General features: G+C 37.8%; 1 protein-coding gene across 1 annotated transcript in view; it reads left to right on the forward strand.

Annotated features, from left to right (window-relative positions):
* WDR70 (WD repeat domain 70) overlaps positions 1 to 24,798 on the forward strand; it is a 153,741-nt gene that overhangs the window by 72,594 nt on the left and 56,349 nt on the right. The window contains exon 10 of the mRNA XM_075726466.1: positions 15,262 to 15,436. Coding sequence (XP_075582581.1) covers positions 15,262 to 15,436 — 175 coding nt within the window. The remainder of the gene's footprint in view (positions 1 to 15,261; positions 15,437 to 24,798) is intronic.

Below are 24,798 nucleotides of genomic sequence, written 5' to 3' on the forward strand. Positions count from 1 at the left end.
GCTCTCTTGCTTCAAAAGAAAACACATTTGGATTTTAAACATAAAAGTATACAAGATTTAAAAATTGTATTTCAGAAATGGCTTATTTTTTAAGAACTTCCTTAACTGCATTTTGCTGTAGTAGGAAGGAACCAAATATATAAAGCATCCTGAACTTGCTTTTCACTGATAGCTTCCAGTTGAGTGGAAGCTGGCAAATGTCCCCATTTTCAAGAAGGGTAAGAAGGAAGACCCTAGTTGTTATGGGCCTGTCAGTCTCACTTTGGTGCCTGGTAAAATTATGGAAAAGGTTATTCTGGGAGTTACTGAAAAACACTTGAGAGACAATGCAGTCATTGGTCATAGCCCAGCACATGTTCATGAGGGGAAAGTCCTGCTTAACTAACTTAATTTCCTTTTATGACAAGGTCACCCATCTAGTTGACCAAGGGAAGCCAGTAGATGTGGGTTTTTTGGATTTAGCAAAGCTTTTGATACTGTCTGTCAGAGTATCCTTCTGGACAAAATGTCCAACACACAGCTAGACAAGTCCATAACGCGTTGGGTGAGCAATTGGCTGGCGGGTCGGGCTTAAAGAGTTATAGTAAATGGAGTTACATCAGGCTGGCAGGCAGTCACCAGTGGACTTCCCCAGGGCTTGATTTTAGGGCCAGTGCTCTTTAATGTTTTTATAAATGATCTGGATGCAGGAATTGAATGCACATTAAATAAGTTTGCTGATGATACTACACTAGGAGCTGTGGATTCCGTCAAGGGTAGAGAGGCCTTACAGAGAGATCTGCATAGACTAGAGAGCTGGGCAATCACCAACTGTGTGAAATTTAACAAGAGTAAGTGCAGGATTCTCCACCTGGGATGGTGTAATCCTGGTTATACGTACAAATAGGGGGACATGAGGCTGGAGAGCAGCCCTGCAGAAAGAGACCTGGGGGTTTGGGTTGATTGCAAGTTGAATGTGAGTCAGCAGCATGCCCTGGCAGCCAAAAGGGCCAACCATGTCCTGGGGTGCACTGAGCACAGCATCGCTAGCCCGTCGAGGGAGGTGACTGTCCCACTCCTCACTGCGCTGGCGCGGCCCCACCCCGAGTACCGTGCCCAGTTTTGGGTGCCTCAGTGTAAGAAGGACATCGAACTATGGGAGCGTGTCCAGAGGAGGGCAGCCAAGATGGTGAAAGGCCTCGAGGGCAAGATTTAGGAGTGGCTGAGGGCACTGGGCTTGTTCAGCCTGGAGCAGAGAAGGCTGAGGGGTGATGTCATTGCTGAGGGGTGACCTCATCACAGCCTACACCTTCCTCACGGCGGGCAGGGGAGGGGGGATGCTGGTCTCCTCTCTCTGGTGACCAGCAACGGGACACGAGGGGATGGAACGAAGCTGGGTCAGGGGGAGTTCAGGCTGGACATTTGGAAAAGGTTCTTCAGTGAGAGGCAGTCGGTCCCTGGCACAGGCTCCCCAGGGAAGCGGTCACGGCACCAAGCATGTCAGAGTTCAGCGAGAGTCTGCACGATGCCCTCAGTCACGTGGTTTACTTTCAGGTGGTCCTGCGAGGAGCAGGGTGTTGGACTTGATCATCCTGACGGGTCCCTTCCAACTCGAGATATTCTGTGATTCTAAGAAAAAAAGAATTAAAATTTTGCCAATTCCCCAGGTTAAAAGGAAGGGTAGAGCTGGGTATTTACACTCATTTAAAGAATAGCTGAATTATTGAGGAGGCATCCATGAGTTCTAGCTGGAAAAAAAAATGAGTTGAGAATTTTCCTACTACTTGATTGCTACCCGTGTATCAATGTACCTGTGTAGGAGCACTTTCAGCTGCGAGCTAAACCTTGATTGCTGTGCAGTATGCAGATAGGTGCAGGGATAGGTTCCTGTTAACTACTCATGAGTGCAGAAGGGAGTGAAGAATTAAGACATCGTTTACAACATGTGGGAGCAACGGACATGAGTTGCCAACTGACTCTTCTTTAGATTTCCCAGTATCCATCTCCCGGTAGCTCTTAAAGTCAGGGATATTGATGCTATTTGTATGCTTTGTTGTGATTTTGGACTTAGTTCTAGTCTTACTAGCTTTTGAACAGATTTATGTTGGTTCATAGAATTTTAGATATAAGAAGTGTGGGTCCCTGCCAAGAATATTCATATGCTCTAAATGCATTGTAAAGCACCCTTTCAAGTTGTCTGGGGTCACAGAATAATTTCAGTTAAGTGGACATCTGGAGGTCATCTGTTTCGATCCCCTGCTTAGCACAAGGCCAACTTAGATCAGGTTGCTTAGGTAGCAGCAGGCTGTGTAGTGAACTAAAAGGTGAATTTCTGAACAGACTTAAATTTCAGGGCTTAAGGCAAACAGAAGAGTAGAGCACTACAAAGTAACGTGTTCAAACTCTAGAAATATTTTTTTGTTGTTGTTGCATTGGGCTGTGAAACAAGTCACTTCTCTGGTCTTTTTATTTAAAAGGAAAAATGGATTGTTAAAAATATTTTCTTAGTTGTTTATGTCTTGCCTTTACTATTTTAAATCCACAGATTTTCAACTCCAGCACAACAAAAACATTTCCCCCCATGTGGAGAATACAACTGATAAGGCAGCGTAAATCCCTTAGTTTTCATCTTCAGAAATAATAAAATTTAATACTACTTTGTCCACTAACCTTTCGCTCTAGACTTTTAACCTTACACAAAAGTCAGAAAGGAATATAGGGGCTTCTTCAGTAGCAGCAATATTATGATGTAAGCAGACCATGGCAACAAGTATATGAAAAAAATTATGCTCTGCGTGATTATCCAGACCACAGGACTGTATCATGACTCATTGGAGACCTGAGGCTAAGACCTTTATTTCTTCTCTACAAAAGATGTTGTCTTCCTTTCTGAATTTTTGTGAGGAGGAGGGAAGTGTCTTACACTTTGGTGTATATTCCAGAAAATATGATAAATACATAAATTTGTATTTACTTACACTTATGTGCTGCAGTTTGGCTTGGTCTTTATAAGCCTTTCATATCCTTTTACGGAGATTTTACTACAGCATACAAGGTTTGTTACTTACATAAATACAAAGTAAAACTCACTTTTAATATTTTCTGTAGCCCAAAGTGCATAGTTAATCTGTACAGCTGAGTCAAACTTTGCATTGATTAGAATAGATTCTGTAACGTTAAAAATCAAAATACATTTGAGACTTACAATTTGTTCTCTTTTGTTACTTACTGCTGTTAGATTGTGGTTCATTGCTAATGGAACTGCAGAAAAGTGGCTGTGAGTGAGATCTAAGACAGCAGCAAAACCAGTTAAAACTAGTTGTCATGCATATAGGATCAGCTGAGGTATTGCTTCAGAGAGCTTTTAATTGCTTGACTGCTTTAATTTAATTTCAGTTGATTTTTCACTGGTTTAATGGAGAGTTCTGCTGAGTTTTATTTCCAATCTAAGTTGCTTGTTGGAATGAAGAAGAACTTGAGATCCAAATGAGCCTTAACTCTTTTATAGCCATGACTAATTAGCTTTTTAGAAAGCATCCTGTTTTCTTAGTGATTTACTCTGCCTGCTTTTGCAGTATCATGCAAGACTGCTCTTGAGTCATTTCAGTTCATGCAGGTGACAGTAACTTGAACTGTTGAGATGTTCTTTACCAGAGGTCTTCCCCTTTGATCTTAATCAGATGTACCACATAGGGAGATTGATTACATCCTACTCTTATCTTTACTAAGTGGGAGATGAGATCGCAGTTCATTGCCTTCTTGCCCTATTTAGAAAATGACACAAAATTGTACCTCCATTTACTATAACAGCTTTCAGAAGTCAATCACATAATACCTGTAATTCATCTAAAGTCCTGTATAGAAATAATAAAATTGAAGTTAAATGTTGCTGGATTAGTAAATGAAGGACTTCCTGTGTGCAAAGTGCTACATAGTCTCAGGAAACTACCAGTGCTCAGTTTTTTTAAATAGCACAGAATTAACATAGACTTTGAATAGACTAATAGACTATGGACATAGTCTAACATAGACTAATTCAAAAGCATATTGACTCTTTACAGAGCCCAATGTAGTTCATTAAAATCACTGAACCTGTTACTTGTTGGATGAATAGATCTTAGGGGGATGATTCTCTAATGTACTTTACGGATGGTTTTCTGAAGACTTGCTTAGATGCTTTGCTGATTTGAACTGGAGAAGGGATATGCTTTGATGCAGACATCCGTGATTGCAAACCTAATGGCTGATACAAAGAGAAACAACCTCTTTCTTCAGTCAGACTTGTATGTGAAGACTTCATCAACAAGAAACAAAGCAAATTAGCTGTCAGTGCCAGTGAGAAAGTCATTCAAAACTAACAAGGTTTGGTTCTCTTAGTGCAGTCTAATTGCCCAAATGTTCATCACTAATGTAATCAAATATATTCAGTGTTTTAGGGAAATACAAAAAGAAATACTTTAATATTTAAGGAAATACTAAGGGAGAACAGGGCAGCCTGTTCCAATGCTTGACCACCCTTTCGGAGAAGAAATTTTCCTGATATCCAATCTAAACCTTCCCTGATGCAGCTTGAAGCCTCTTGTCCTATCACTTGTTACTTGGGAGAAGAGACCAACACCCACCTCACTACAACCTCCTTTCAGGTAGTTGTAGAGAGCGATAAGGTCTCCCCTCAGCCTTCTCTTCTCTAAGCTAAACAACCCCGGTTCCCTCAGCCGCTCCTCATAAGGCCTGTTCTCTAGACCCTTCACCAGCCTTGTTGCCCTTCTCTGGACACGTTCCAGCACCTCAATGTCTTTCTTGTACTGGGGGGCCCAAAACTGGACATGGTATTTGAAGTGTGGCCTCACCAGTGCCGAGTCCAGGGGGACAGTCACTTCCCTGCTCCTGCTGGCCACACTATTCCTGATACAGGCCAGGATGCTGTTGGCCTTCTTGGCCACGTGGGCACACTGCTGGCTCCTGTTCAGCCGGTTGTTGACCAACACCCCCAGGTCCTTTTCTGCTGGGCAGCTTTGCAGCCACTCTTCCCCAAGGCTGTGGCATTGCATGGGGTTGTTGTGACCCAAGTGCATGGCCTGGCACTTGGCCTTGTTGAACCTCATACAGTTGGCCTTGGCCCATCGGTCCGGCCTGTCCAAGTCCCTCTGCAGGGCCATCCTACCCTTGAGCAGATTGACACTCCTGCCCAACTTGGTGTCATCTGCAACCTTACTGAGGGTGCACTCAATCCCCTCATCCAGATCATTGATAAAGATATTAAACAGAACCGGCTCCAAAGCTGAGCCCTGGGGAACACCACTTGTGACCGGTCGCCAGCTGGATTTAATTCCATTCACCACAACTCTTTGGGTCTGGCCATCCAGATTTGGTGTTCTGGTGGAGGAACAAAGAGTACTCCTGTCCAAGCCATGAGCTGCCAGTTTCTCTAGGAGAATGCTGTGGGAGATGGTGTCAAAGGGTTTACTAAAGCCCAGGTAGATGACATCCACAGCCCTTCCCTCATCCACGAGGCGGGTCACCTTGTCATAGAAGGAGATCAGGTTGGTCAAGCAGGACCTGCCTTTCATAAACTCATGCTTACTGGGCCTGATCATCTAGTCGTCCTGTACATGCCGTGTGATGGCACTCAAGATGATCTGCTCCATAATCTTCCCTGGCACCGATGTCAGACTGACAGGTCTGTAGTTCCCTGGATCCTCCTTCTGACCCTTCTTGTAGGTGGGCATCACATTTGCTAACCTCCAATCAAATGGGACCTCCCCAGTTAGCTAGAACTGCTGATAAAGGGTTGAAAATGGCTTCGTGAGCACTTCTGCCAGCTCCCTCCGTACTCGTTGGTGGATCCCATCCAGCGCCATTGACTTGTCTGTGTCTAAGTGGTGTAGCAGGTCGCTAACCATTTTCCCTTCAATTATGGAGGCTTCATTCTGCTCCTCATCCCTGTCTTCCAGCTTAGGGGGATGGGTACCCCAAGAACAATTCATTTTACTATTGAAGGCTGAGGCAAAGAAGGCATTAAGTACCTCAGCATTTTCCTCATCCTTTGCCACTATATTTCCTCCTGCTTCCATTAAAGGATGGAGATTCTCCTTAGCCCTCCTTTTGTTGCTAATATAGTTACAGAAACATTTTTATTGTCTTTCACTGCAGTAGCCAGATTAAGTTCTAGTTGGGCTTTGGCATTTCTAATGTTCTCCCTGCATAACCTTGTCCTGGTTTCAGCTGGAATAGAGTTAATTTTCTTCCTAGTAGCGGGCATAGTGCTGTGTTTTGGATTTAGTAGGAGAAGAATGTTGATAACACACTGATGTTTTTAGTTGTTGCTAAGTACTGGTTATGCTAGTCAAGGACTTTTCAGCTTCCCATGCTCTGCCAGGTACACAAGAAACTGGGAGGGGGCACAGCCAGAATAGTTGATCCAAACTGACCAAAGGGCTATTCCATACCATATGACGTCATGCTCAGTATAGAAACTGGGGGGGGTTGGCCGGGGGGCAGCGATCGCTGCTTGGGAACTGTCTGGGTATCGGTCAGCAGGTGGTGAGCAATTGCCTTGTGCATCACTTGCTTTGTATATTATATCATCATCATTATATGATGATGATGATGATGATGATGATGATGTTATCATTACCATTTTACTTTATTTCAATTATTAAACTGTTCTTGTGTTAACCCAGGAGTTTTTCTCACTCTTACTCCTCCGATTCCCTTCCCCATCCCATTGGGGTAGGGGGAGTGAGCGAGCGGCTGCATGGTGCTTAGTTGCTGGCTGGGGCTAAACCACGACAAACCTCACGACATCTTTGTAATCCTCCTGAGTTGCCTACCCCTTCTTCCAAAGGTCATAAACTGTCCTTTTTTTTCTGATTTAATGTGTTACACTGTCTTCCAGGATAACAATTACATTCCGAGCAGATTTACAAATAACTATTAAAAGATCTATACATTTAGCAAAAGAAATCAGATATAAGAAAACAAATGCATTCTTCACAAGAAGGACATGGACCTGCTGGAGCGGGTCCAGAAGAGGGCCACAAAAATGATCCAAGGGCTGGAGCACCTCTCCTACGAGGCCAGGCTGAGAGAGTTGGGGTTGTTCAGCCTAGAAAAGAGAAGGCTGTGGGGAGACCTTATTGTGGCCTTCCAGTACTTAAAGGGGGCCTACAGGAAAGATGGGGACAATCTTTTTAATAAGGCCTGTTGTGACAGGACAAGGAATAATGGATTTAAACTAAAGAAGAATAGATTTAGACTAGACATTAGAAAGAAGTTTTTTACAATGAGGGTGGTGAAGCACTGGAACAGGTTGCCCAGAGAGGTGGTAGAGGCCCCATCCCTGGCAACATCCCAGGCCAGGTTGGACGGGGCTCTGAGCACCCTGATCTGGTTAAAGCTGTCCCTGCTCACTGCAGGGGGGTTGGGCTGGATGACCTCTAAAGGTCCCTTCCAACCCAAAGCATTCTGTGATTCTATGATTCTTTAGATCTGTTAAGAGCAAGTGTAGTTTAAAGTTTGAGGGTGTTTTGAAAATGTGTGAAGAAGGCATAGATAAAAATTTTTTTAGAAAAGAAAAGATGTCTTGTAAAACTTTCAGGTCCCAGGTGAAACTTACTGATTTGAATTAAAGCATTCAGAATCTTTGAAGCTAAAGACTGGAGATAGCAAGGTATTTATCTGAATTTTGCATTGCACAGTATAGTTCAGTGGGAGTTCACAAGGGGGGAAAAAAAGTCTAGAGCAGAATCTTGGAATTTCTTTTGTGATCCATTCTGAAATCTTCCCATTTGTGTGAATGGATGCTCTTCCTTGTGGTTTGATTTAACAGCTGCTGTTGGTAGTTGATAAATGTCAACATTTACAATGTAGGATTATTTTTTGTCTGTGTTTTGTCATTCCTTCTCTCTGCCAATGTGATGTGTGAAATATGTCTGCTATAATCTTTGACTTGGAGCATGATGGAATTTTGGAGTTGGTAATTTTGATGAGCTGATCTGCAAATAGTTTGGGGGAATTTTCAGGTTCTGAATGAAGTAACAATGTACTTAAAAAAATCTTTGCAAAATTCCACAGTGTATTTTTTCCCATCACTTTGGACAGGCCCTTAGAAGGGATAGCTGAAATAGATATGGAATTCATATGCAAATACAATATAACTTTATGTACAGGATCTGCTGATTCAAAAAATTATTGAGAAAACATAGCCTTTTCACATTGGCTTGCTTTGTACATTAGTTGTGTCTCCAGCTCTGCTTATATTCTCTGTGACTACTCTTCCTGTAATGCAAAAACTGAAGCAAGGAAGAGATGCATAGATGATGTCCCCCTGTTCATCCCTGCATGGTCAAGGGCCTAATTAAGAGATTCTTTTTTCCTATTCATATCCTCAAAGAAGGAAGACACTGGATGGCTGAATGACTTAAGCAAATAATTTCTATATCTGAGTTCTGCTTGGGTGATATGTGTCAATACTAAATGGGTAAGATTTGTAGTATCTTAATTAACCTATTAAGATTAATTAACCTTAATTAACCTTAAGTAACCTATTTCTTGGGAGATTCTTGCTACTCTGAAGTTTTTACCCTTTTGAAGAATGCCTTTTTGTATTGTTAGCCTGAACCAGTGGTTTAATCTGGGAAAACACAAAAGTTACTCAGTTGGGAAAGGTTGTGAGCTTTGCATTTCAGTAAAAACAGACTTCTTATGCCATAAGTAAGAAGTTCTGTTGTCAAGTATTCTACTCTCTCTTTACCACTGGGTGTTCATTATAATCTGAGGGGTTAATAGACGTATTGGTGGGTAACTCTTTGCATCTAATGCATCTGTTGGCCAGTTCCTCAGCCAGAAGTGATTGTATGTCATAACTTGATAGTGTTTGCTGCTGCTGCTGCTGTTTTCCTCTTGTGAACATGCTGCACAGCTGACTTGAAAGCAGTCATGCCAAACATTATAACTGTTGTATTCTGTGCCTTGCTTTTATTCTCTTTACCCAGTCTGTCTCTTTCCATGTCTACTCTTCTCCTTAACCTCCATTAGGAGTTCTGGTTCCTTAGCCCAGTTAATACTCATTCATAGTCAGTTCTTTTCTGTCTCCTTTTCTCGTTTAGTTTTCCTCAAATCTTGCATATATCGACCAGCAGTAGGATTTTTGCTTAGTAATTCAGAATGTCTACTCTCCATGCTCTCTCAGAATACTTATGTGTCGTTTCAATTTTGAGTTGGTTGCGTTTTAATTCATTTGGACTGGACAATGGGAGTAGTTCCCCTTCATTGTTATTAGATTTTAATCTACCCCCCCCCCCCCCGAGTAATTATAATTCAGCAGTAATTACCAAAATCGTGGTAATTTCTCCTATCAAAAAAGGGATACCGATGTTATTTGGAAGTATGGGAAAATGTAGTTTCAACCCATTTGCTGCATATCACGTAAAAATGAATTTTGATGATTTTGTTTGTTTCTTACTCTGGTAAAATGTTCTATCTGTTAAGGTTTCTGTTTGTTTTTTACATTTAGGGATTAGTTAAATAACAGAGAAGCTGAAGAATTGTTATAAATTATTAAGTTCTGTCAATGTTTTTGGCAGTTCCTTCCATAGTTATGATTTTACTTATGTTGGATGTGACTTTTCTTGTAGTCTGGTTTAAATTATTCTAACTCTGTTCAGATGCTGGGAGTAGGTAGCTTATTTAGAAGTTTTTCTGACAAACGAGTATGGAAAGTTTCTCTGGATTTCTCCATCTGTTTATGTGTACAAATTTTTTTAGTATCTGGCAGGTGATTCAACCTTCATTGGGTCCCATGTGCTCCACAGAAGAAAACTATGACATACTTCTTTTGGAAGAGGGCAAAGAGAATACAATAATGAAAGTTTCCTTGCTGACATAGTCTTGTACCACTGTATGCATGAAGTGCATCTTAACAGAAATTTTCAGCTATTTCTTATCTATCTATTCTCTTTACATATTCTGTGTTAGGTAATTTTTCAGTGTATCATATAAGCATCTTAATCTAATTCCTGTGTTGGTAAGGTTGTTTTATGTCATGAAAAAAAATCTTGCTTTAAGATCATCTACTTTTTTATAAAGAGGCTTAATTTAGCACTTTTAAAAATGTGTTTTCTATCACTGATAAGATGACTTGGAATTGTGTTCTCTGCTGACAAATTCTGTTGCAGCAGTATTTGTATGATGATTTTAACGTATGTTACAGCTTTCCAAGGTAGTCTTTTTGGGCAACCTTATATTTCAAAGGTAGGCATTATAATATATTACAAAGGTAAGCATGATAATGTAGTTACTAGATGTACAACATTAAGCTTGATCTGTACTTTTAGCAGTAATGTATTCTGTTGCTTTTTTGTATTTTAAGTGTGATAAGAATAGACTTAATTATTAAGAATAGACTTAATACATTTAGACTATATTAAATGCCAATAACATTCAGTATTGTGAGTTTTGCAGTCCAGTAGAAACAGAGGAGATGAGACAGGCAGAGAAGCTTAGTGGAATTTGACAGGTCAAGCTTTTAGTATTTGAATTGGTTCACTCCTTGAATTTCAGCAGATTGTATTAGAATAGTATTAGAATGGGGAGTGGCTTGCTGAATCAGGACTTAGAGAAATTTTCCATGCTTGCAGTCTGGGAACTGCAGCTACATATATACCTTTAATAATTTGTGTAATACAGCAGCATAGTCAATAATTAATTTTATTAGAAATTTTCACTTAGTAATAGCATCATAAGAACATTAGAGAAAAGGGGGAAAAAAAGAAAAAAACATTTGTCAGGGGGGAAAAAAACCCACCCCCCTCCCCACCTGCCGTACCCCCATAAATAAATCAGTTGTTTATTATGGGTCATTTAACTTCTCAGTGGTCAGGAAAATATCCACATTACCTTTCCAAAAGAACAGTCCCATCCTTTTCTAAGTTGCTTTGAATTGCTCTTGGCACACATAAGAAAGTTACAAAATCTGTTTTGCAGATGTGGAATCCACCATTTAAAAAGTTAAATTTAAACTTCTGTATGTGGAGCCTTTTTCACGGAAGTTTTCTTTGAAAATAAATTAATAAAAGAGAAATTAAAAATATTTATGTGGCTGTGCGTATAATTCAGTATATTAAAATTAGATGTGGTGAAAGAACAACCTGATATGTTGGAGGGATAGTTTTAAAAATATCCCTATATGTTGGTTAAACTTTCATTAAGCATAGTTTGTTTTCAGGTGGAAAAAAGCCTCATTCAGGAAATGTTTTTCTTCTGTTTTCAGTGGAGTTAAAAATATCTTTGTTATACCTATCAACAGATAAATTTTAGTATTACACTTTGCTAAATGCTTTGCTAAATGCTGCAACATAGAGTGTAAAACAATACTATTCTTTCATTCCACACTTACTTAGGCCTAGGGAGGTACTCTTATTAAGAGGCTTGTTTGACAAAAATTAGTCTCCTGGAACTGATCTGATTGATCCAGAGGTAAATTTTTTTATTCATTTCAACACAAACAACATTAGATTGGACCCAGAGTAGATTAGGAAGTGAAAATGGAACTTCTGTAATGCAGTCTCAGTTATTTTTTCATTACCTCTGAAGAGGAGGAAGCATCATTAAATGGTACAAAATATTCTGTAAAAAACAGAGGCATAATTCCAAATTGTGGTTTCTGAGTTGACTGTGATAGGGTTTTGTGACTGAGGGTCAGTAGCAGAAGGGGATCAAAAATACAGAAGCAGCCTTAGTTAGCATTTGTTTGCCATATTGCCAGTTTAAAGACATATTTCCTGAAGGTGAATTGTTTAGGTTTCTGTGCTTCCTTTCTTGTTTATCCCCTTTCCTTCTGGCTAGAATGGGAGGAGTTAATAATTAAGAAATGTTAGGTGTTGTGAGGGAAATGGACTGGAAGAAGGCTTCAAGTAACTTCCAGGTGTAAAAAGTAGATGGGGGAAAGCATCAAAGCGCCTGCCGAAGAGAGAGACACTATGCTCAAATAGTTATTGTTGGAGCATGGAGGGTAAAAGGGGAATGTCAGAACAAATTAGTCTGTCATACTCAGACTGTCTGATAAAGGCCCTTAAAATGGGGTAGTGAAAGTATCTCTCTGAGGTCCTTCAGCGATCCTTGTGTTTCTAGTCCCTCACTAGTCTGAAGCAAAATACAAAACATGTAGTTTATAGATGACTCCTAATGCTTTGGTTGGTGGTGATCCAGTCAGAAACCGTGGGCCAGTTGATTCATGTGGTAAGCTGAAATTTTGTCCATGGTATTATGAGATGTGTTTGCAATCCAATGTCCATTTTTTAATAAAAATTGGAAAAGTTTTTAAAGAATAAAAATACTTAAACAATCTGATGTGAAAGAAGAGATTGAAGAGCTCAGTCTTAGGTCAAGAGTTAAGGGCTCTCTGGGAATGATTGATCAATTTCATAGAATCATAGAATAAAATCATAGAATGCTTTGGGTTGGAAGGGACCTTTAGAGATCATCTAGCCCAACCCCTCTGCAGCAAGCAGGGACAGCTTTAACCAGATCAGGTTGCTCAGAGCCCCATCCAACCTGTTCCAGTGCTTGACCACCCTCATTGTAAAAAACTTCTTTCTAATGTCTAGTCTAAATCTATTCTTCTTTAGTTTAAAACCATTATTCCTTGTCCTGTCACAACAGGCCTTATTAAAAAGATTGTCCCCATCTTTCCTGTAGGCCCCCTTTAAGTATTGGAAGGTTGCAATAAGTAAGTAATATATAGATGATTTCTTATAAAATACTTATTTTAGTAGTAAAGTTTCATAGTTAGATCCAATAGCAGCAAGGCAACAGTAGACACACATTCAGTGGAGGGACATTAAGAAAACATTGAGGGGATGTTAAACATGTACTGTAGACTATGTGGGCATTTTTAACAGGGCATGTAACTCAGGTAAGGGAGTGTGGCCAACTGTCTGCAGCAGAAGCAACATCTCTGGAAACTTGGATTTTTCATCTGACCTGCTGATATTACAGTTGATTTAGGGCTCACTTCTTTTTATCTGTGTTTTGACTAGACAAGTGTTACTTCTTTCTTTACAGTTGAAAGGTAAAATGAGTAAGAAGGTTTGAATATGCTCTGTGGTGTTGGGAAGCGATTGAGGACATTGAGCCCTAAAAAGAGGAGACCAAAGGATTTTAAAAAGTTTCTGTGCCAGCTATAGTGAAGAATTAGGATGGTGAAGGATTCTCAGAGATTGTTTTTGGAATTGCAGCTGAGATGCTTGTGAAGCATCTTAGATAAAAGACAAATAGGGGGAGGCAGGCTTTAAACTTCCTTGCACATAACGATGTTACTAGGTACACTGTCTGATAAGTAGGTATGCCGAGGCAGTCCTGGGAAACTTGCACTATAAGAGAGGAAGTACCTTTCCAGCAGGAGATGGTCATTACAAATGGAGGAAGCAAAGCTGGAGGCAGAGGATATTGCAGTGAGATTCTGGAAGGATGGAATATTATGAGGGGAAGGGACTGGAAAAAGACTCAAGTTTTGAGTAAGTATCAGAATGGGAGAAATTGTCAGTGTGCCTGTTGAAAGGTAGGAGACTGAGATGGTTATTGACAACACATGGAGAGGAAAAGATGAATCTCAGAATCACATAATGGTTGAGGATGGAAGCGACCTCTGAAGATCCTCTAATCCAACCATCCTGTTGAAAGAAGGATCACCTAGGCACCTAGCACATGGCCATGTCCAGACAGGTTTTGAGTAACTCTAAGAAAGGCAACTCCATAACCTTGCTGGGCGACCTGTTCCATGTAGCAGCATGACCCTAGAAAATGCGTGATAATATAATGTTTCGTTTAAAACGATAAAAAAACCCCAACCAAATCTAAAGCAAATATCAGAATGCTTGAATGTCTTATGCTAGAGCTCCAAATAGAGCAATGATGTGATGCCTTACAGGTATGAGATTTGAAGACTTTTAAAAATGAGACTAATCTTGACTTTATTGTGGGCAACTGGAGATTGATTCTACTTCAGTTACTGATTTCTCATTACTGTCATTAAATGTATGATTAAATGTAACTTCTATGAGCTATTTCCAGTTCATTTTCTTGTCTGTTTTATCCTAGAATTATATATATATGTCAGCTCTGTAGTCTGTCTGGTCTTGTAGCTCTGATGGAAGTTCCTAATGTTATGCCACAGTGTCTTGTCTTGTTCTGGAGAAATGGCAGCCTTTGTTAAAGTGGTGTTTGCTTTGCTAGAGACCAGTGAATTATATGCTGTTGTATCATAAGCAATGTTTGTATTGTCTAAACAAATGAGGTTGTGTTGAGAACTTAGTGATTCTTTTTTTCTTTCTAAATTAATGATCTTCCTTCCTTTGCCAAATCCTGAAACTTCTCTGCATTAGATGCCAGAAGAGTTTTGAATTTTTATCTGGAAAGAACTCAACATATTAAATGGACAGAAAACGTTTGTATCTAAGGCACTTTAAAGAGTCCACCTGTATCTCAGTGTTTTAGTTCTCTCTCTTTTGGATATTTTTGTGTATCTAAGAAATGTTGAAGAACCAGGCAGATATTCTTTTTCCATTAAAAAGAAAAAGGATGTGTTTATTTTGCTAATAATGTGGGAAAAACTCAACTTGAAAAAACAATATTACATAAATGAGTCTTTGTAAAGTATTTGAAGAACACTTTCACAACAAAACTCTAAGATCTTCAGGATTAGTGGAAGAGAACTACAATAATATTGCAATTAATTGTTTAAAAAGCCTTTTAAAATAAAAAAAAGTTTGAAGAATAACCAGCCAGTCTGCAATACTGCCAGTGAAAAGCAGGTTTGTCAGTTGTTGTCATGTCAGAACAATAAAGACAATCTGTTTAGTTAATGAATTTGTATAAGCATTCATGCCTGTTTCCTGAAGTCTTCATTCTTGTAAATGAAGGACTGAGTACTTTCATCTTCCTCATTTCCAGCAACAGTAGAGACTATATAGTACCTGCGTTTTAACCTTTGGTCATTTGTCCAGTTGTAAATAACTTTATGTATTGACATGAGAGTTTGGGAAGAACTGATTTTTTTTTTTGTTCAAACCTTCACATGCATGTTAGAGAATGTGATGTTTCTTACTTTGAAAGTTGTCACATCAGTTTTATGACTGCCATACCATATCTTAAATGCTATTTTGCAAAAACAATATTATATGCCATGTATGCTGCAAAATGTGTTTGATTATATCATAAGAAGAATTATTTCGTATGTATTAACTTTATTTAAAACAACTCTTTATTTAAACCTTTTTCCAGAACTGTGAGGACATGGGATGTTAACAATGAAAAAAAGCACAAAAGCGTATTTAAACCACGATCAGTTCAAGGTAAACGGGTGATTCCTACAACTTGCACGTACAGCAGAGATGGTAAACTTATTGCAGCTGGCTGTCAAGATGGCTCCATCCAGATTTGGGATAGGAATATGAGTGTAAGTCAAGTATTTGATAACAATATATGCTTCTAATATATCAAGTGCTGAATGTTTAAGCTGATAAAATCAATTTTGGTACTTTCATACTTGCATTTTATCCTTCCCCCTCCCCCCGCCCCCGCAAAAAAAAAACCCAAACCCCTAAATAACTCAAAGGCAGAATTTAATATTTCTTCTGCCTCTCTACAACTGATTATTCACTGTGCTGCTATTCAGTTCAAAACACTGAGGAAACTCTTTTAGTCTGGATTTTTTTGGGAAAAAAAAACAAAAAAGCTGGCCACATACCTATATTTAGCATATTATTCATTTAAGATGTGATGCTTATGGAAAAAGCTGTAACTTCTTGTTGGTTCTTCTGTAATTAAAAATGTATACTTCCATATTTTATTTGAGATATTGAATACACTAAGCAGTAACTCATAAAATTTCATACTGAAATCAGTTATTCATCCAGATAACAGGCACAGGAGAATAGCATCGAAATAGGTGAGGATAAGGGTAATGCTGCCCATTAAATGCCAAATGTTGTTACACTGTTCAATGTGTAAAAACTAGCACTGAAGCAAATTTGCACAATTTATGTAAATGTATTGTGGTCAGAAAGAGTCAGAATGGGAACAAATTGTGAATATATTCTGTAATTTCTTCTGTTTATATTGAGCTTAAAATTGAATTTCCAGTAGTTATGAGTCTAACTGACAATGAATATGTACAATTCTTGCTACTACTTTATAATTTGAAGCTTAGAGCAATCAGTGCTTGCTGTTGCTTTGTGTAGTATAGTATACAAACCAGTCCAGTTCCAAGAGTTCAATTTTGCAATGTGGAGTGCAAATTCACAAAGAAAAGCTTTACTGCTTTTAAACCTAATCATCCTATATAATCATCCATATCTCCTTTATGCCTCTCTTACCCAAAGAATGGATGCCCAGTCCCTTTCACTTCAATTGATAAGTACTTATGGCTTGCATAGGAGGAGAAAATGAGATTAGGGTTAATGCTTTTGGAAGCCAAAGTAAGATTACAGAGGAAATGGGGTGGGGGCCACAGGATCCTTTGAATCAAACTGACATCATAAATCTTTGAAAACTGTACAATTCCAATAGGGTGGCTTTAGGGAAATAATACTGCACTAATACAAGTTACGTTAGTCTGTTCATCTTTCAAAACATTTGATTTTATAAAGGAAAACAGGCAATTTAGGGAACTTTTCACAAAGATTGAATAAAATTTGATTGCTGGAGGCAAGAGGAAATGTATAGATGTAAAAGGAAAAGAAAGCCCATTGATCATACTCAAAGTACAGCCTGTATTTTGGGATTGTCATCTATTTTTATTTCTGTTTTTATTTCCACTATAAACCCAGTAAAACTTCCTAATGGCATGAAGCTTGAGAATTCATCCTAAGTGTAAACTTGTTCTAACAGAATAATAAATTTTTCAGAGACTGGCTTTCATCACCTGTGTATATTGTTTACTTTAACATATACAGTATTGAAATATTAAGCTTTCTGGTGTAGTTTTAACAATAGTGCTCTTGGTAGTCTGCTTTTTCATGTGCTTTTCCTTTTGAATTTTTGTGTGTCTGTAAGATGACATATTGCAGTGCTGATTGAATGCAGTTTAAGGTGATTATGAATAATTTAAAGATATATCCTGTGCATCTTGTGCAATTTCCAACTGGTGACCCCTGTATAACAATGCAAGACTAAAGTGATTTCCTGGTGGAACTGAAGTTGTTAGTGTCCTTGGATTTTTATTTTTAAAGCCTAAAGAATTTTTGTCTTTGCTTTTGTTGATGTCCTAAAGAAATGTGAATATTTTTGTGTAAAGAAACAGTGTAAATTGGTTTCTTAGTGGCATTCTTATCTAAAACTGCTGGTACGCTCTGGAAATCTCTGTGTATAGTTAAAACCAGGCATTTCAAAAAGGAATCTTGATGAAATAATTTAAAAAAGAAAAAGCCTTCATCTTACATTTGTGGGGGGTGGAGGAAGGATAAGAAAAAAAATTAGAAAGAAACATCTGTTCAAAGTAGGATTTAGAAAGGGGAGGATGGGATTGACTCCTGCACTGGAATGATGAAAGCATTTACTGGCTTGACAGGATGCAGAGATGCTTGCAAAGGTGAACAAGAAAATATTAAGTCATGACAAAGTGGTGCAGTTTTGGGGTATGAACTGTAGGCAACACAGGAAAGTAGGTAAAGCAATAGAGAATCAAGATGTGAGGGTTAAGCTGCTTGAAGAACTATGTAGTAGAAATACTAATTTCTAATTTTTGAAGAAGAGATTTTTTAATTCTCTTCCAGCAAATATAATTTGACTTTGTTGAAACAAGTGTAGAGCTGTATACACAGATTTTGCTGTACTACAGTACAGCTCTCTTTCAAGTCAAAATTAAGACGGCATTTGTGTTTACCTGGAGAAGGCTCTATTGAGTCTGTAACAAAAATCACTAGTGTTTGAAAGCAGAAAATAGTTGCTATAATTACTTATACTTGATCAGTTAAGAACGATTGTGGCAGCATTATTTTAGACTATGGATTTGGCATGTATGCAGCAGGAAGAAGGACAGATTCAGGAGGGTGTTTAAAGTCAACTGTAGCTTAGTTGGTACTGTCATGCCAGAGCTGATCTGATAAAGGCCTGTTTTGACTGTCTGAATTCATTTTTGCATTTAAGCAAAAATACAAATGACATTTCAGCCCTGCTGTTGAATGCCCATACCACTGTTCCTACATATGATGGTAACAGCACAAATGAAATCCAGGAAGGTGTTCCTACCAAATATTATGGCTCACACTACATACTATCCATAGTGCCTGTTATCCTCATGTCTCTGAAGGTTTTTAGACCCATTTATTTTTGACAGAAGTAAAAACTCCTGTCAAACACAGAGCCCACTGCAGAGAGAGGGAAGTTTCTCTTTGCTTCAGTAAAAACATAAAGCCCTTGCTTTCTCACAGGAGAAGGGTCATGAAAACAGCAGTACCAGCAGAAGTGGATACCACGATAGGAAGGCAGGTCTGATAATGCCCTTTCCTAGAGCAAAAGGGGCACTCATTAGAGGCAGGCACAGTGCTGCAGTGCTAGTAGGAAGCCACTCTTCCTCTGGGCTCTTGCAAAGACTGTACCACTTTGTAAGGTGGCAGAAGCTCCATGACAAAGCTCTCAGAAATCTTCCTTGCCACTGTAGCCATAGTGTCTGACTGCTGGTTATAGGTTTATTATCCTCTGCTCCACACATGACATGATAGCTTTACACCTGACTATAGGAATCCTACTGATGTGTAGACAAAGGGCAAACAAATTAAAAATCAGCATGTTGTATGGTGGCGTCCCCGTCACCACTGTGGTGTCATTTGTGTTTGCTGCTCAGTAGTGTAGAACTTTGTCCAGAATGGTGTGATTAAATAATTCTTTGAATATTTTTTTTAATTTAGAAAGAAACAAGATCTTTTCTGTCCCATGTTTTATCATCCCTGCTGAAGTCAAAGGAGCTGTTTGGTATAAGTTAGGGTCATGAGTTAGTTGTTTTTTCCAAATTACTTAGAGACACCTCAATATCTAGTTTTTTTTAATTATGTTGTTGTGTCTAGGGAGTGATTTTGGTTTGTGATCAATTCCGTTCTTTAGTTTTGACTAGTAATGCAAACCATGAGAGTTTCATTCAGTTTTCTGCTTCCACTGTTTTTTTGGTGCAACTCCAAATCTCCCAGCTGTATGTAGTGAGAGTAAAAACACTTTTGAAACTTTTGGAGGAAGACCTTTTTTGTCTTCATGACACTGACATTGGTAACTTGCTAATGCTGAAGTTAGCCAAATGCATTCCGGCTCTGCCTTGCCTTTCTCCAAACTTCCTCAGCATGATCGTGATCCATTATAATAACCTGCCTCAGAGGATTTTTTTGTTTTGTCATAAATCTGTGTTATTTTCTCACGTATGTTATTTTGTCAGTGCATGGTTTTTCTTTAAGGTTCATGTACATGTGCATTTACAGTGCACATTAGCAGAACGATCTGTCAGCTTGCTTGAAATATTATGAACACTGTCAACTTGGCTTAAAATAACAGCTTCAAAGGACATAAAAAATAACTTCCTTCAAACTTCCAACAAAGAGTGGAAACAAAAGTGTGAAATAGTCAATCATAACATAACGCATTAGAACTCTCTCAATTGAAATGTTCTGAGACGTGGAGAAGTGTCTGGCAAATATGGAGAGTTGGAGAGCGTTAATGGTCAAAGTAAGACAGGACTTTGAAAATGATTGATTCACCGGGCAGTGCAGTAAAACCACTAGATTTACCTGCAATTCAAGTAGGTTCCAATTCCTCATCTTGCCTGTGCTTGCCCATTCAGAGCTTTTTGCAAGACCAATAGTAATACATATTGCTGAACAAGCTGATCTATGGAGCCAGTCTTGAGTATCAAGAATGAAGTGTGTCTTGCAATCAGTAGACCTCTGTGTGCCCAGTTTTCCTGTGTAGAAGTGGGAGTATCTCGTTCATAGAAATACGGAAAGACTGAAGTAATTTTTGTGAAGACTGTTAGTACACTTGGTGGGCATGTTAAAAATTTATTGTGAGTTAAAATTGATACACATCTCTAATGAACAAAAAAGCTCCCCTCGTTTTCCACACTGAACAGGAAAGGATCGAGATGTTTTTCATTGATTACAAATAAGATTTATTAGGGTAAGAAAGCTAAACTTCTTAGGTAGCCTTTCTTAGTCTTTCAAACCACTACCTGTTATGTGAATTTTCCCTCCAGCTTTTCCTGGGTGCATTCAGCCCAGGATTGCATAAACAACTTCTCTGCATATAGCAGTCTGAATCATTTCTCAGTGTCACACATCACATATTTTACGGTATGTCATTGCAGCTGTAATACAAAAATATTGATAAGGATGTTGGGGAGGCAGAGTTTGTAAGGAATGGTGATGTCTTTTAAATGCCTTTAAGAAAACAGCTTGTACACCCAAAATCTTGTCTGTTTTTTTTCTAACTATACTAAATTGCGGCTGTTTAGAAACCTTGAGTAATTTTTATAAGCTTTTAGCTATCTATTGGCTGCAATGCAAATAGTAAAGAATTAGCTTTGACAGATATAGCTGTAATTGGTTTGTCTTTTTATGTAGTGTAAATCCAAACAGGAAAGATGCAATGGTTTATGATTTTTCAACATAATTTAATTCTCATTAAACACAAATTGATTCAGTGCTCAGGGAAAGATTTTTATAGCTAGTGATTAACTTACATTTTTTAACTTTCTTTTTTCATAAAAGACCTAGTGGTATGTTTAACTCCATTCTTCAGCTATTTCCTGCTCAAAAGTGAGCATCTACTACAGTATTGCTGAACTACTGCTTTGCTAGGGTTTTCTTTTTTCCTGGCTTTAAAACCTTCCTTTGATTTTAAATTGCTAGAATGATTTACGTGTATTTTGATCAGTTTTAAATTACTTAGCTAAACCTCAAAGTGATTTTACAGAACTTAAAATGCACAATAATAATAATGAAATCCAACACCATACTAAAATACTGCCCACATGAATATGCCCAAAAGTGGTGTGATCAAGTGGTAATCCCAATAACCTGTTTTCCACATGCCCTTAAGCCACCTTATCCTCAAAACATGAGGGGAAGAAAAGGAGGATGTTGCAGTATGCACTGAAATTAAGCAGATCTAAGCTCTGTACATTTTAATTACAAATACGTTAGAAGTATTTTCCAGATAATTGCATGATTTATAGATGTAAGATAAATACATTTCTATAATTAGTGATCGTTCACTTTGAAAGGGTTTTTGTAAGCTTTAGTTTTGTGGTGTGCCGTTTTCAGAGATGAAAAGTTTTACTAGTATTGGAGCCATTTTGAAGAAATACTGTACAATCAAGGATACAGATTTAGCTAATGCAAAAAGATCATGTAAGGGGTTTTTTTTTTATGTTTTTGGCCTAAATAGGGTGACCCTTTTGTTTTGGAATGGGAATCCAAGCCCAGATCTTATTGGGAAATTTTTTTGTAAACTTTATTTTGGTGGTTTTGATGGATTTTACAGCTGATGCTGCCAAGAAGAAGTAATGAAAACTAGTAGTAAGATCTGAGACTTGCTGTAAATATTTTCTCCACGAATTTGAAGGTCCTTTGAGGGGATCTCTACCCACGTTTTGCAAAGATGAGATTGTTGGATCTTTGCACAGTTACAGGATGCTTTATGCATATCCTGACATGCAAAAGACATAGCTCTCAGTAATAAATTCTTGAAATGTTTGTCTTATGTCTGTCTACTAGAAAGCTTTATGAGTGTGCATGTGCCTTTTTAGATACGGTTTCTACCAGGCAAAGATCAGAGCATGTCTTTGGCATCTGGTCTTTGACAGTATTCTAGGATTATGCTCTTTTCACACCAGCCGGATTTTATTCATTATTTTGGCCATGGAGTATTCACTTGTGTATTTGGATATTCTGTTTTGGTTTTGCTTATATAGAAATTGGAGTTTATATTGATATTTCCACAGCATCAAAATTATTCTGGTGAAATGTCAATATTTAATAGAAACAATTTACAATGACTGTTCTTAAGTTTGGTGAATATCACTACTACAGCTAAACAGCAGACAAATCTTCCAATTTCCTCCAAGTATGTAACGTGCTTCATGCTTTGAAGAGGGCAGTCTGGCTACATCTGGAAATTTCTTGTGTAAATACAAGATGAAAGATATCCAAATATACTATGTTCCCCTTTCAAACTTAAGGTAAGTTTTCCATATCCATAATATCCCACCCTTTCATTCCGTATGTGTATGTGCCAGACCTCTGCTCCAGAAACTGGAAATCACACACAAGCTTGCCAGCAGCAAATATTAACAGATTCATATATTATTCCTTTTTGTATATGTCTGGTTTAGCCAGTACATCACTATCTATACCCTGAAGCTAGCTGCAGTAAAGAATCTGACAGTCATATGCTAAGACAAAATGTACCCTGCTGTATTTCTAAGTGCATTTCTCTCTTATGTAATAAACAATTTCTAGTTAAGAACTATCTAAATGTTTGCACTAATATGGTGATGAAAGGCAATTCTAAATCTTGAAGTCTGTCATACCCCAATGAAAATAGCATAAATGATTTTGCTTTGGATTCATGTATGGTTAAAGGAAAAAGGCTTATCCCACAAGGATTATGTATCTTTCTTTGATTTACTATTTAGAAAAATAGCAGTAGAGCTTACAGAAATAATTTTAAAATGACAATTTGAGAAGAAAAGAGTAAGCATTATAGCAACATGATTGGCTTTATTAGTATGAAAAATAAGGAAACAGAAATAGAAGAGCCTTCTTGACCTAGAGGAAATTTTCCTTTTATGCAGAGGCAAAAAGTAAAATGTAGAGATGATACATTTCATTCTAGCAAGAAGTGAGCTCCAGATTGGTCTGGATTATCAGAAAAATGGCTTTTAGATACTGTAGTATATGCACTGCTTAAGCAAGCTGAACACTTCATTGGTCTAGAGCCTCATAGGGTTTGTAAATTACAAAAAGAATTTTGTGGTTGATGCGTGTATTAGGAAGCTAGTTTTGCATCCAAATGTATCCCATTGTGGTTCATAGTAAGTCACTATTTCTTGAAGCTAGTGAGGAGGTGAATTTCATAAAAGCAATGAAAAGTATGGTTCTGTACAACTCTTAGTCATTAAGTTTGTTTCATTAGAGAAGCCTAAAACTCCCATATTCTACAATACTTACGAAAGGAAAGCTGTTAACAGCTTGATCAAGTGGATTTATTTAAGCACAAAAAAGGTAGGAAATAATGACTGATCTGTGGAACATACTGAGTGAAGATGAGGTACTTTCTGTCTGCGTATGCTTGCTCTATCTCTTGGGTTAATTTATGGGCCCTTTGCCCCCTTCCAGCTTCATATTGGGATGTCTCTCTTGCAGGCTTCACTTTTTTCATCAATTCATAACTTTTAGAAAGCTTTCTATTTTGGGGTATTAATAAAGAATAATGTGAACTGAATTTTAGAAAATAGTATACTAAGAGCTAGCTGGGTTGGGTTTTTAGGTTTGGGCTTTTTTAATAGAAAAGGAAATGAGAAGTAGGGGTTGTTTTTAATGAAAAGATCATTTCAGACAATACAAAATCTCAAAACTAAAATATTTATTTTGAATTTTTAAACTTTTGAAATATATTTTATTTTTCCCTTCTCAATTCTTCTCATTACTGTAGTAGGGTAAACTTTTATTTCTTATTTTTTCCTGCTCTCATTTTAAATGTTACCAAATTTCTAACTTTTCCAGAGGTCTGATGGTTAACAAAAGATGGGTAACAAATTCTTTCTATTTAAGAGTTGTGAGATTTTCATGTATTCCTGTGTCTCTGACCACTATCAGAAAGTGGATACTGGCCTAGGAAACCAGTAGTTTAATGTTGTGTGGTGCTTGTGAGTAACCTTTTTCATAACTGTTTAATTTAGAAAAAAGAAACTTACCAAAGAGAAACAGACAGAGAAATATTTTAATTTTTTTTTAGTTCAATTGAATAAGAGTGATTTATTTTGAAATGTACTCAGTTTCATGACATTAAGAAATATATTTTTAATACAAAAATATTCCCCATGAATCTGTTAGAAATTGAGAAGCTAAAAAAAGGTGAAGTATAGTGAAGTATAGCTTTTGTATATAACATTAGGTTACATACTCTTGACTCAGAGGAATTCTGATAAAGAACAAACTATTTCTACATAGAGAATGATTGTTTCATGACTGCATCCATTAAAAGGTGCACTTCTGTGAGGATGCAGTTTTAAATGTGCTTAAATAGTTGGCCATAATACACTACAGACTGCCTTCAGTTTCTAAAGAACATCTTGTAAGTCTAGTTAACTTTAATTAAAAAAAGTTTGCATGGCGTTTGTAGAAAATTGATAATAAGAGTATAAACCAAAGAAGTCATTTTTGTGTCCATGATTATCAATGAGAAGATAAACTGCACAACTACACCATCTCTTGGCAGCAGGTACAGAACTAAACCAATCATATGAAATTAAAAGTATTTGTAATAATATATTTTCTTTAAGACAGCCTTCAGTGAGCAAGTTTCTTTCAACTCATAGGTATAATCTCATAGTTAATACCTAATTGAATATATGTGAGGCTTTCTTTGGAAATAAGTAAAACTTCTTTCAGTGCAAAATATTTTAAAATAAAGGTTTTTTTCATGATCTCCCTATTTCCTGAAGTTTGTTTTCAACAGATGTTAGTGCTAAACAGTTAGCAGAGAGGGTGGTGAAATAGGTGGAGCATTGTCCAGCTGTGTTTTATTTAATGTATGACTGCAGTGATACTACAC

This window comes from Pelecanus crispus, chromosome Z (assembly GCF_030463565.1).
Source record: "Pelecanus crispus isolate bPelCri1 chromosome Z, bPelCri1.pri, whole genome shotgun sequence".
Taxonomy (NCBI): Eukaryota; Metazoa; Chordata; class Aves; order Pelecaniformes; family Pelecanidae; genus Pelecanus; species Pelecanus crispus.